Genomic DNA, 13,495 nt, shown 5'->3' on the forward strand with positions numbered 1-13,495 from the left:
ACCTCATAAATGCAGATGGTAGCACATATTTATTTAGATGGAACTTAATTTTCAGATAACCCAATATCATTTGAGAAAACAAGATACAAAAAATTTGCAAAAACGGTAAATAATCACTATCAAGCTAAAAATCTCAATTGTGACAACAGTTTAATGTCTTTTAATTTAAAAGAAAAATTAGAGTGACTAAATGAGAGCTTAGGGGAGCTAAGGTGTGATACACATTTTTTTTTCCCCTCGAATCTAAGGCATTCTAGAAGTCAAGTCATCATTTTCAAACAAGACTGGAATGATTTTCATGACAAATACCAAAATACAATTTGAGAAAGAGAAACCAGATAAGAAGAAAAAGAACCACAAATATTTATGAGAATGAGCAGACAATAAATGATTGTTTTTATTTTTTCAAAGCTTTCTCTACTTTTTCTTGGCTTACAAATCTACTCATGTCTCCCCTACTAAAGAAAATAAATATAACAGTAAAAACACTCTTGAAAATCTAGTTTTGCTACTGAACGACTTCCCTGTCTTTCATCTTTCTTTACCACAAAATTTCCTGAAAGAATAATCTCTATACCAGGGGTTGGCAAACTTTTTTGTTTGTTTGTTTTTGTTTTTTTCTTTGGCAAACTTTTATTAAAGCACCAGATAGTAAATATTATATAGGCTTTGTAGGTCATAGCGTCTGTTACAATTAATCCACTCTGCCCTGCCATGCAAAAGCAGCTAGACATTATGTAAACAAATGAGTGTGGCTGTGTTCCAAAAAAACTTTATTTATGGAAACTGAAATTTGAATTTCATATAATTTTCACATATTATGAAATATTCTCTGATTTTTTTCAACATCTTAAAATGTAAAATCTATTCTTAGCTCTCAGCCTGCACAGTATTAGATTAGGTGGAGGGCAGGAAAGACATGGTCTGTGGATGATAGTTTGTGAACTCCTGATCTATACTACTGCCTCTACTCCATTGAAAATTTAGTTTTTGCCTCCACCGTGCTCTCAAGATTTGCTTTCTCAAGGATCAGTAATATCCTGTTAAGTTGCCAGGCATATTGCTTTTTTCTTCTATTCAAATTCTTTGGCCTCTCTGCTATATCTACCTCTTGACCATTGTCTTGGTGGTCTTCTATCTTTTATTTGGATTTCTTCTATCCTTTCATGAGTTATTCTTGTCCTTTTCCTATCTCTCTGATGACTTATCAATATCTTCTGCTGGATTTTTTTTCTACATGAATATAGAGATATCCTCAAGTTTTTGTTCCCAGATAAGACTATTTCTCCTTTCTATACTATCTTCTTTGATGATCTCATGCAATGCTCTTTCACTAATGCATTTATTACATAGATGATTTTCAGAGTGAGATCTTCCATATTTTTCTAGGAGTCCAGACCTTAAATTGTTTGCCAAACTTCTTTGGGAATGGCTTAAAAGCACTTCAAATTTCAAGCACTCATTCTCAAACATCTCATTATCAGCTTTTCCAAATTCCCATGACTTTCCTATCTGCTAATGACATCATTATTATCCAAATTCATTAAATTATTTTAACCTTTAAATTCTCTTCTAATCTTCAGATTTAATGACCTCTACTGTCTTTCACAATCAATCAGTTTTACATTCAGCAAGTTTCCCTCAATTATTCCTCACACCTGTTTCAACTTTGCTTTCTAGATAGCTAACACTTAGTTCAGAAAACCATTTCAAGCTCTCCTTCCATGTGTATTTCCTAATGGATAAATGGAGCAGGTTAGCTACTAACTGATTATCATCAAACTCATTAGCCTGCCATCAAAGGTCCTCAATAATTTATGCCATCCACCTCTTCAGTTTACTTTCCTCCCAACATCTCCTTTTTTATAACATATACCAACTATGTCATGACTGAATTCTGAGGACTTAGTTTGTGTCTAGAAAATTCGACCCTATATTTCCTCTATTGGAATATATATAATTACTTGTGTATCTGTCTTATCTCTCCTAATTTAATAGTAAGCTTTTTAAGAACCACGACTACATTTTTACTAATTTTATAACAGGACTAGTATAATGCTTAACTGTAACAGTGATTTTTGGAACCGGGTGAAGTATTAAAATGAATGACAGTGACTTCTACATAGATTATGTTTATTAAGTGTTTGTTGAACTCATAAAATCATTAGGTAGTTAATTTTGTGTCTCATGAATTTTAATTTACTAACAGTATAATGAAATCTCTCACCTGATACCTTATTATAAGGTTGTCAAAGGGCATGAACCTCCAGTTACAAGATTATTAAATTCTGGGGTTCTAATGTACAGCATGGTGACTTATAGTTAACCATATTGTCTTGTATCCTTGAAGTTGCTAGAAGAGTAGATCTTAAAAGTTCTCACCACACACACAAAAGTGGTAACTGTGAGGTGATAGATATGTTAACTACCATTATTGTGGTAGTAACTTCACAATATATACCTATATCAAATAATCATGTTTTATATCTTAAACTTATACAATGTTATATTTCAATTGTAGTTATGACTTTTAATATACTGTTCAGTGCTAGTCTTACTCTTTCCTAGACTTTCAACTCAGGCAAATTTGAGCTTTAATTTATTAACATATGTAAAATGGAGGATGCAAATAATACTTGGTTTTCCTATGTCCTACAGAAACCTTAAGGACCAAATTAAACTCTGTATGTAAAGTTCTTGTGTGGACTATAAAACATAGAAAAAGTTAAGTTCATTTCTTTTCCTTAGAGTTTACTCATTTTTATTTTTTATGCCTACCATAGAATCTGGGGGTAACATGTTCAGTAAATGTGAATTAATGTGTTAATGACAAGAAAAATCACTTGTTCCTTAGATTCCTTGAAATCAATTAAAATATATTTTTCATTCACAATGTAAAGCATTTTTAGCAAAAGCAAAAAATAAAAAAAGTTATAAACCACATAGTCTCCTCAAATCGGCAAACAATAAAACATTCACAAAACATAATGAAGCAATGATCTTAGGTTGCTTCTTGATTGCACATTACACATATACTTTTCAGAATTGTACCTTGGTCACACTGTTGTGATTACCAGATAATTTATAAAGAAGGCAAGTACCTCATTATCATGATATGCCCATTGGCACAAAAGCATGCCAAGCAGGCACTGTTACACATGACCACCACATCTGCTTGCAGTATAAAAGATGTCTCGGTGATGTTATGAACATAAAGACAAGTCTGAGAAGGCAGTGAGAAGACTTTGGCTTGTTTTTCTGAGCAGATTATTGTATACTGATGATCTCCTATTTCTTGGGATGGAGAGGGGCAGTTCATGACCAGTTTCCTTCTCCAAGATTTTTCATTTTCATCTATGTTGTTTGGATCCCTCCAAACTTCATATGGCGGTTGCATTAATCCGCCATTTCGGTCCATACAGGAGAATGCTAGCACAGCTCCTTTCAGTGAGAGGAATGTACCTATAAAAACAATTTCATATCACTGGCATGTGAAATTCTTTCTAAAACAGTTGTTATTCATTTATGGGCAATAAATGTTTTATAATAATAGTTTATATCTATAGTATCATAATATTGCAGTAATATATATATAAATCAGTAGATTTGCGAGTTCATCACTTGCGACAATTTGGCATCATAGAATGTTAGGTCTAAAAGGGGCCTAAGATATCAACTTGTCAAATCCTTTCATTTTATTAATAAAAAATGGAGACCCAGAACAATGATGAGACTTGGGCCATGTCACATGGCAAGTTAGTGATTGAGCCTGGATTAGAACTCATGTTTCCTATTTTCTAAGCCAGTATTCTTTTACCATACATATATTCCTCCCTTTAACATCCCTTTTCAAAAAACACATTTTAGAAAATTTACAATTTTCATTTATTGAAATAAGTTCAACTGAAAAAAATCATGCCATCTGATTCCATTCTCTTATTTCTTAGGCTCATTTACTAGAAAATGGTTTTTTCTTCTTCTGAAATTAAACACCTAGAATGAATTTCATGAAATTTTAACATACAGAGTTCATACTAGCAATTTTGATTCTATTAAAAAATTATTTGGCTCTTAAGCAGGCTTATGCATCTTTATATGGAAAAGAAGTTTTTACTCACCTGGATTCTCCAAGTTTGAATATTCATGCCCGATTATTACCTATAGGTATTTTTACCAGTCCCAGAGGACAGGATACTACAAAGCTTAGGAGGTAACTTGAGATAGATTGACCGTTGGACATTACCAAACTTTCCCCTAAGTAATGCCCAAGTAGCCTTTCCTTTCCTTTGTCCTCTAACATCTTGTAGAGAGAGTAAGGGGATTAACCCAGGCTGATATGCCTCAAGAGTATACATATAGCAGACACTTGAAAAAGAAAGGATGATAAATAAAAATACATTCCACTTAGAAAGTACTCTACTATTTAAATTACTTAAAACGTATCAAATTTAAAATAAATGTTTAGATGATTTAACATCCCAGTTGTATTTTAAAATCCACTCCCAAACTAAGAAGCCTATAAATGTCTTAGAAAGGTAAGTGAAGAAGGTAGGAGAGCAGAGTTTAGCGAGTTTAGCCCCTTCAGTCTGAGAGTTGAGGAAGAAAAGAACAGCTATTGCATGATGGAAAAAAAAAAAAAAGACAAAAGCATTAGAGTTTTACTTGGTATGAGGAAGGTTTTGAGAATAGAGTGATGTAATTCAATTTGCACTTAACAGGATCACTCTTCCTGCTGGCCATATCCTAAAGGGCATCAAGATTGGACAAAGGGAGAACAGTTAATAGGTTAGTACAATAAATCAAGGCAAGAAATGGATAGAGGTTTCCTCCAATCAGGTGGTAACAAAGGAAGTAGCAAAAAATTATCAGAATCTGAGGATAATATAAAGGTCAAACCAACAGAATTTGCTAATAAACTGGACTTAGAGTGTGAAAGAAACATAGTGTTCCAGGATGATTCTAATGTATGTGACCTGAGAAACTGGAAGGATGGAACTGCCATTAACAGATATGGGAAAGAATACAAGGAAAAAGAAAGGAATACCAGGAACTCAGTTTGGGACATGTTAAGTTTGAGATGCTTATTTAGACATCTAAGTGGGTTTTTTTCCTAATTTTTTTTTTTTTTTTTTTTTTTTAATGATTGAGAGAGAGGCAGGCAGAGGGAGAAGCAGAATCCATGCAGGGAGCCCGACGTGGAACTCGATCCCGGGTCTCCAGGATCACGCCCTGGGCTGAAGGCAGCACTAAACTGCTCGAGCCACCTGGGCTGCCCTCTAAGTGGATTTTAAATAACTAGATATCTATGTCAGAAATTTCAAGATGGTTCCAGACTATAAATACAAATATATGACCCATCAGATTATCAATGGCACTTAAAGTCATGAGGCTGGTTGATTTCATTTTGTCCTTGAATATAAATAGAAAATAAAAAAGGTTTGAGTCAGTTTGGGGGCATTCTGATGTTTTAAGCCCAGTGAAATGAGAAGGAACCAGCAAAGTGGACTGAGAAGGAATGGCTAGAAAGGTAGGAAGAAAAGTAGGTGAATATACTGTTCTAGAATCCAAGTGAAGTAAACTGTGTAATATGTGCTGGTATGTCAAGTAAGATGTGGTCCGAGAACTGACCTTTGGATCTAGCATGAAGTCAGTGGTGACATAGGTAGAGATTTTGACTGATTGATATGGGAGAAAGCTTGATTAGAATAGAAATGAGAGAATGGGAGAATAAAATTGGAAATAGTGAATATAACACATTTTGAGGAGTTTTGCATTAGAGAAAGATAAATGAAATGGAGCATTATAGAAGGATACATTAAAGAGAGTTTTTCACTTTTATTTATTAAATATTTTATTTTTTAAGTAACCTCTACATCCAACGTAGGGCTTGAATTCCCAACCCTGAGATCAAGAGTCACATACTCTACCAACTGAGCTAGTTAGGCACTCTAAGTGTTTCTCTCTTAATGGGAGAAAGAACAGCATGTTTGTTGATCTAGCAGAAAGATCAGTATCTATTATCATTATAATTACATAATTAGGTGTAATAATATAGATATAATAACATAACTATATAAAGGAAACAGATGAAAAGTTGCTGGATTGACTTTCTTGAGTGTACAGTAGAGAGGTTGGCCAAGTTGAGAGCTTACAGTTAGTCATAGTAACTGGAGAGAATATAGAGACCATGAAGATATAAGCAGGTTGGTAGTGGTTACCTGTGTGTTTCAATTTTCTTAGTGAAAGAGGACACGTGGTCATTAGCTGACATTGAAAACAGCAGAGGAAGTATTGAAGGTTTGAGGAGAGTGAATAAACTATAATTGTTCAAGAGCGTGGGTGAGAGGACTAGGGAAAAATAGTAAATATAATTACCCAGCAGCATAGGAGCCTAGTTGATTTATTTCAAAATGAGACTATTTATTGTGGTTATATATTTTTCTCTAGCCATATTCAGCCACACAGGTATAGAAATAAAGTAGGTAGAATTAAATTTAACCAGAATTGTGATTAAGTTGAATGTGTAATACTGTGATTTATAAATAAACATATATTTGGTCTTTATTCTGTGTCTGACATAGAGTCCCTAAAACTCTTGGAATTTCTAAATGAGGGGGCAATACAGGTGTCTTTTATTATATTAATAAGGTGACTTTGGGACCTCACCTAAGGATGGGGCTGGTTGCTAGATGGACCATTGTGATTAGGGGGTTGGTACTTTCAGTACTTTCCATTCCCCACCTCTGGGGAAGGAAGGGAGGAGGCTGGAGATCGAATTCAATCACCAGTGGTCACTGATTTAGTCAATCATGCCTATATAATAAGGCCTCCATAAAATTCTAAAGGAAGGGGTTTTGAGAGCTTCTGGGTTGGTGAATAGGCGCAGGGGGAGTGACGCTTCTGGAGAAGGCTTGGAAATTCTGTGTTCTTTTCTACATACCTTATTCTACTCATGTCTTCCATCTGGATGTTCATCTGTATCCTTTTATAACAAACAGGTACATGGTAAGTAAACAGTTTTCCTGAGTTCTGTGAGCCACTCTAGCAAATTAATTGAACCCAAGGAGGGGTTATGGGAACCTCAGATTTGTAGCCGATGGGTCAGAAGCACAGGTAACAAACTAGACTTGCTATTGGTGTCTAAAGGAAGGAGAGGGGGCAGTTTTATGGAGCTGAGCCCTTAACTTGTGGGATCTGATAGTTATCTCTAGATAGTGTCAGAATCAAGTTAAATTGGGACACCCAGCTGGTGTTGTGAAGAATTTCTTGCTATGGGGAAAAAATCTCTATACAGCTGATGTTGAAAGTGTTGTGTGTGGAAGTAGTATGAAAGTAAAAGAGACACACAGGACAAACACAGAAGGAGGAAGCACTAGGTTTTTCCCTACACAGGAGCCAACAGATTGTAGTTTTTTCCATCCCAGCGTAAAGTTCATTTGTAGAATCAGCATCACCTGGGAGCTTGTTAAAAATGCAAATCCTCAAACTCTACCCCAGACCTACTGAATTGGAAATTCTGGGGGTGGGGACCAATAATCTCTGTTGTAACAAACCCTCTAAGTGATTCTGATACAGACTAAAGGGAGAACTACTGGGAATGGATAATCTTAATGTGCTTTTCCACTCTAAAATGCAATGACTTAGTGCACTTCAAATTTTCATATCATTGAATTTGTTGTCAAGACAACCACAGTAAATTAATATGAAAAGTTTCCTTAAAAAAGAGAAGTGGGCTTTTTTTTGTTGAGAGGTTTTTGATTGCTGATTCAATCTCCTTCTTATAGATCTGTTCAGATTTTTATTTCTTCATGGTTCAGTCTTAGTAGGTTTTATGTTTCTAGGAATTTATCCATTTCTTTTGGGTTGTCCAATTTATACGCATATTATTGTTCATAGTACTCTTTTAGGATCTTACAATTATGCTTTCTCTCTTTTCCAAGGTTATTAATAAAACACATCTGAACCTAGCTTCATAGTTTACTCTTTTATATAGCTCTTTTTTAAAAATACTTTTTTTAGAGCAGTTTTAGGTTTATAGAAAATTGAGAGGGTAGTACAGAGTTCCCATAGGCTCCCTTTGTCCTTTATTATTAATACTTTGTATTAGTGTGGTACATTTGTTACAATTGGTGAGCTGATATTGATATTAACTAAAGATTTTAAAAAACAGGAGAATAATGACAGAAAACTGGAGAAGACAGGTTCCCATTACAAAGCTTTAAATAGATAAGGAAAAGCTTTGTAAATATTTACTAACCAGATACCATATTATTAAGTTAAATCTCTACTTATTTTGTAATTTGCCGTCATTTTTAGTCTATGTCTGTTTGTTAAGAATGGTAAAGGACTTTCCTATAATATTGAGAGATCTCTTAAATTAGTTCCAGATCTGTTTATTTCTAGGTTTGTGACATAGAAAGCCATATTTATATGTTAGAATATCTCTTAGAAAATTGTCTTCCAGGGAGGAAAAACTGAATGAAAAGTCATCAAGGAGAAAAACCATGAGAGACTCTTAACTATAGGAAACAGAGTTGCTGGAGGGAAGGTGGATGGGGGGGATGGGGTAATTGAGTGATGGGCATTAAGAAGGACATGATATGATCATTGGGTGTTATACGTAACTGATGAATTATTGAACACTACATCATAAACGAAGTATGCACTCTATGCTAGCTAACTGAATTTAAATTTAAAAAATTGTCTTCCATATATGGTTGTAAACTTGGGTACACAGGATTTAGATTTTCACCTTTAAACTTATGAGGAATGCCTAGCAAATATTATGTGTCCAATTTGGATAACAATTTATTGTGTTAAATAGTGGATTGAATTAATGTTTAATAATTATTACCTCACTGATGTGGCTCTAACTCAACCAGTATAAAAGAATAGTTCCTTAAAATTAGGAATATAATAAAAGATATTTTCTCATCATGAAGTATGTTTACAATTAAAGTGGCTCTAACAGATTAACTTTTAAAATATAATGCATTTGATGGGCTGAATTGTGTCCCCACCAAATTCATAGGTTGAAAGCCTAAACCTTAGTAACTCAGAAGGTGACTATATTTAAGATAGTCCCTTTAAAGAAATGATTGAATTAAAAGGAGGTTGTTAGAGTGGGCCTTAAGCGGGACTGACTGGTGTCCAAGAAGAGATGAGGATACACAGGGAGACACCAGTGGTACGTGCACACAAGGATAGTCATGGTGAGGACATGGTAAGACTGGCTATCTACAAGGCAAGGACAGAGGCCTCAGAAGAAACCAGAATTGCTGATACCTTGGCCCTCTAGTCTCCAGAAATGTGAGAAAATCAATTTTTTGTTTAACACACACACACACACACACACATACACATACACATACACACATACATTTATCTAAGTTTGCCACATTAGAGAGCTGAATATTCTACCTAGAATAAGTAAAAATCTATAAGAATTTAGCACACCAGTTAACAAAATATAATTCACTGTGATCTAGCATTCTCTATATATGTATTCTTTTAAAATAAAATTTCTTATCCTATATACTAATAAAATTCTTTATTTTTTTTTACTTAAAAACTATCTGAAAAACATACATAGGAAATATGAAATAAGTTATTGAGAAGAACAAGTTTTAAAATATTCAAAGGAAGAGCACAAGGAATCAGTCATCTCCTCTTTGGAAGGAAAGATAATTCAAGTAGGAAGAAAATATAACATATGCTTTAGCAACAGTATGCATAACTTATGTCAAATTCTTTAGGCACTAGGATTAAAAGGAAAGAAATTGTGTGGCATGTCTTTGAAACAAGATGGGAAGGTTACCAAGGACTTTAGGAAGCCATGTCAGGTCAGAGTGCTTTTAGATTAATCTGAGTTCTTCAGGAATGATAAAAAACATTCATAGGCTCTGACCTGGCATGGAACTTTGGAGAAATACTTCTTTAAATACTTTAACTTTTTTTTTTAATTTTTTAATTTATTTATGATAGTCACATAGAGAGAGAGAGAGAGAGGCAGAGACACAGGCAGAGGGAGAAGCAGGCTCCATGCCCCGGGAGCCCGACGTGGGATTCGATCCCGGGTCTCCAGGATCGCGCCCTGGGCCAAAGGCAGGCACCAAACCGCTGTGCTACCCAGGGATCCCTAAATACTTTAACTTTTGTATTAAGGTTTTCCTTAGTATTTTTCAGAAAACTTTTCCCCAAGTCATTGTTTAGGTGGGCAGTTTCAGTTTCCTACTATAGAAATAATTATTTTATTCTAAGGAATGGTAATTTGCTGTATGACAGGAGTTGGAATAATATATGATTTATGAAATTTTCAATAGTTTCCAATATACAGAATACTTACAATCTTTATTCCAGATCAATACAAATTAATGTTATATATTATCTTATATCTAAATGTGAAAAAGGACCAATTAAGGAATAAATAAAAAGTCTTACCACTTGGCAATACCATGACTGGCTCTGTAAATCTTTGTTCATCTGCTGAAGGTAGGTTCAGGGAGATGATTAACACCATTCCCAGACTAGTTCCAACAAACAAACAAGGGGAGACTGTAGGGTCATTTTTCCGAGCAAAGGACTCCATGAAGTATAGTGCTGTAATTGCTTCTTTTGAATCTTTGTCAATACTGGAGATGCTAGAGCTCCTAGAACGATTATAAGAATTTTCTCGGCTTTCTATAGTAGTGTAAAAAAAACAAAAATTAAGTGTTAGTGTATTTCCATAATAAGTAAAGTCAGATTTAGTACATGAAAACCAAAATTATGAAGGGGAAGTGGAATTTGATTCCTTGTTGACTAATCTGGAAGACAGCTTGTCCAGTTCACCAGCTTATTTTGATAATGAAGAGACTGAAGTCTAGAAATGTAAATCATAAACTTAGGCAGAGCTGGGGCTGGAACTTGGGTCTCCAGAGTTCCAGTGTACCATGTTTTCTCCCTATATTTTCACAAATTAGTTGAAATTTTCTAATCTGGAAAAAAATTGTCTGAGTAGTCAAAGTTATAAGAATTTCTGGTACCATTTTAATTATGCTTCCCTTCTACCAACTGTTGAAAATATTCCTGATGATTTCTTGGCAGTTCCCACCTACTGACAACATTATGGCTACTTACAAACTCACAAATGTTCTTGGTGAATACATTTCCCTACCTGACACAATTTTTGTTTTCACTATATTTGGAGTAACTACAGTCATAAAAATTGGAGTATTTACCAAGGTTAAAGAGCAAATGCTATATCCCTGAACTACTTTCAGGCTACCTACCTTGAATCCAAATCCAGTTCTAACTTTGCCTAGGATCAAATGAGAAGCTGTAGACAGCGCCATTCTCATTGTTAATGGTAATCTTTCTGAGAGGGATTCAGGCCACCTAAAGGAAGCAGGATGGTTTAAAGTTTTCCTGCTCATCAACACTCATACATGTGCACACTCCAATAAGTATAAATGCACCCCCCTCAGTTAACTACCATTAGGAATGTTTTGTTTTTATAATCGCTCCAAAGTTCAAGTTCCTCATATTCTTTTTACCACTGCATTCACTCCTTTTCTTTCTTGATAGGTACAAGTGTGACTCATTTTTATAAAAAGAGATTAAATATAAGTTCCTTAGATTCTCCTTTTTCTAGAAAGCAAAATATAGTATTCCTGATTCCCCCTTTTTATCCCTTAGAATTTGTAAAGATAATTATTTGTAATAAAACTTAGAGATGCAAAGGAGCTTGAATATAATCTATATAATTTTGTAGATTTGGAGACAGAGACATAGAGTTAAGCAACTATCCCAGAATCCAGTACAAGTTAGAGGCAGAAATGTCTAAAACTTAAAATTCTCAATCAAGTGATTAAGAGTGCTACTTCTATAACCTTTACATTTTGCTTCTATTATAAAATTTCTAGCTAATATGCTTTAAAAGATTTTCTGTTTGTGGTTCATCAACATTCAAGTTTGTTACTCATACACCTGTGTGAGAGATAACATTATCTGCATGTCCATGAACCAGATTTAGTATGGTATAATTTTTTAATTTTTGTTATTTTTTGAGAAGTGGTAAATGGGGAAATTACTACCACATTGCTTGAGAAGTGATAAATGGGGAAATACTTTGTAGGATAGAATTACCATAGAAAATCTTCTAAGATAATTTTTTCCTGTATCTTTCCCCAAAATTCTTTGTCAGCAAGACTGTTAGTACTAAGCTACAAGATTCCTTTTTTTCCTCCCTCTCTAACCATCTCTGGCCTTTGAGCTCTTATACTTTAATCTCTGCTCCAACACTCATTCCATAAGTAAGCAATTAATCCTTCCTTTTAAAAACATGAAGAGGAAGATTGCAAAGTTTAGTACTTAAGATCTTGCCCTTTTCTTTTCTTTTCTTTTCTTTTCTTCTTTCTTTTCTTTTCTTTCTTTCTTTCTTTCTTTCTTTCTTTCTTTCTTTCTTTCTTTCTTTCTTTCTTTCTTTCTTTCTTTCTTTCTTTCTTTCTTTCTTTCTTTCTTTCTTTCTTTCTTTCTTTCTTTCTTTCTTTCTTTCTTTCTTTCTTTCTTTCTTTCTTTCTTTCTTTCTTTCTTTCTTTCTTTCTTTCTTTCTTTCTTTCTTTCTTTCCTTTATTTATTTCCCAAAACAGAAGCGGGGGAGTGGCAGGTAGGGGGAGAGGGGTAGCCAAGCAGGGAGCCAGAGGCATAGCTGGGTTCCAGGACCCTGGGATCATGACCCTAGCTGAAGATAGATGGTCAACTGACTGAGCCAGCCAGGCATCCTACGATCTTGCCTTTATCTTGGTCACATTCTCTTGACAATTAAGGAAATTAGGCTTGCAAGACATTAAATAACTATCCACAGATAGAGACACTAAAAGGCTTGCTATTGAGATGGAAGAAAGCTCTCAATTACTGCTGGTAGTATAGAGAACTGTTTAAGGCATAGGCCTCTCTTTGTACAGAGGAGCTGTTTACCAAAAAGCAGAGCCATTCTGATTTTAGCGATGAAGGAGGAGGTACAGTAAGGAATGGATTTGGAGTCACGGCCACAGCTTGACCAGACTGTTACTCATTGCCTAGGGTTGACTATAGGTTTTTTTTTTTTTTTTGGTTGACTATAGTTTTAAAAACACAAGACCTACATCCATTGTCCTCTAGCTCCTGTTTTCATGGCATATCAAATTTTAATTATATCCACAAAAATTTGCATGTTTAACTTACCTTCTGTTGTGACTGGTAAAGAAATTTCCATGCAAGCAGCTGATTGTGCTTTCCGAAATGGTGGTCTTCCAGGACCCCAGCGATTTACTTTTGAAACATCAGCACTGGATAGACGTTTTCCAGAAGTGCAACTCTGAGAGGTTGGACTTGTGCAGTGTCCATTTACATGATCTGTAGCAAGAGGAAAAAGGCAACATAAATACAATAATTAAATCTTCATAAAAAGGAATCCAAATGTAGATTAATAAATGAAGAGTGAGAATTCCTTTTTCTTCAAACCATATAAAGATGG

General features: G+C 34.6%; 1 protein-coding gene across 6 annotated transcripts in view; it reads right to left on the reverse strand.

Annotated features, from left to right (window-relative positions):
* STXBP5L (syntaxin binding protein 5L) overlaps positions 1-13,495 on the reverse strand; it is a 385,708-nt gene that overhangs the window by 15,843 nt on the left and 356,370 nt on the right. For all 6 annotated transcript variants that reach the window (XM_072812552.1, XM_072812550.1, XM_072812551.1 and 3 more), the window contains 3 exons: positions 13,204-13,374; positions 10,441-10,680; positions 3,102-3,462 (listed from right to left, as the gene is read on the reverse strand). In XM_072812552.1, the coding sequence (XP_072668653.1) occupies positions 3,102-3,462; positions 10,441-10,680; positions 13,204-13,374 (772 nt within the window). The remainder of the gene's footprint in view (positions 1-3,101; positions 3,463-10,440; positions 10,681-13,203; positions 13,375-13,495) is intronic.

This window comes from Canis lupus, chromosome 35 (genome assembly GCF_048164855.1).
Source record: "Canis lupus baileyi chromosome 35, mCanLup2.hap1, whole genome shotgun sequence".
In the NCBI taxonomy this organism is placed as follows: Eukaryota; Metazoa; Chordata; class Mammalia; order Carnivora; family Canidae; genus Canis; species Canis lupus.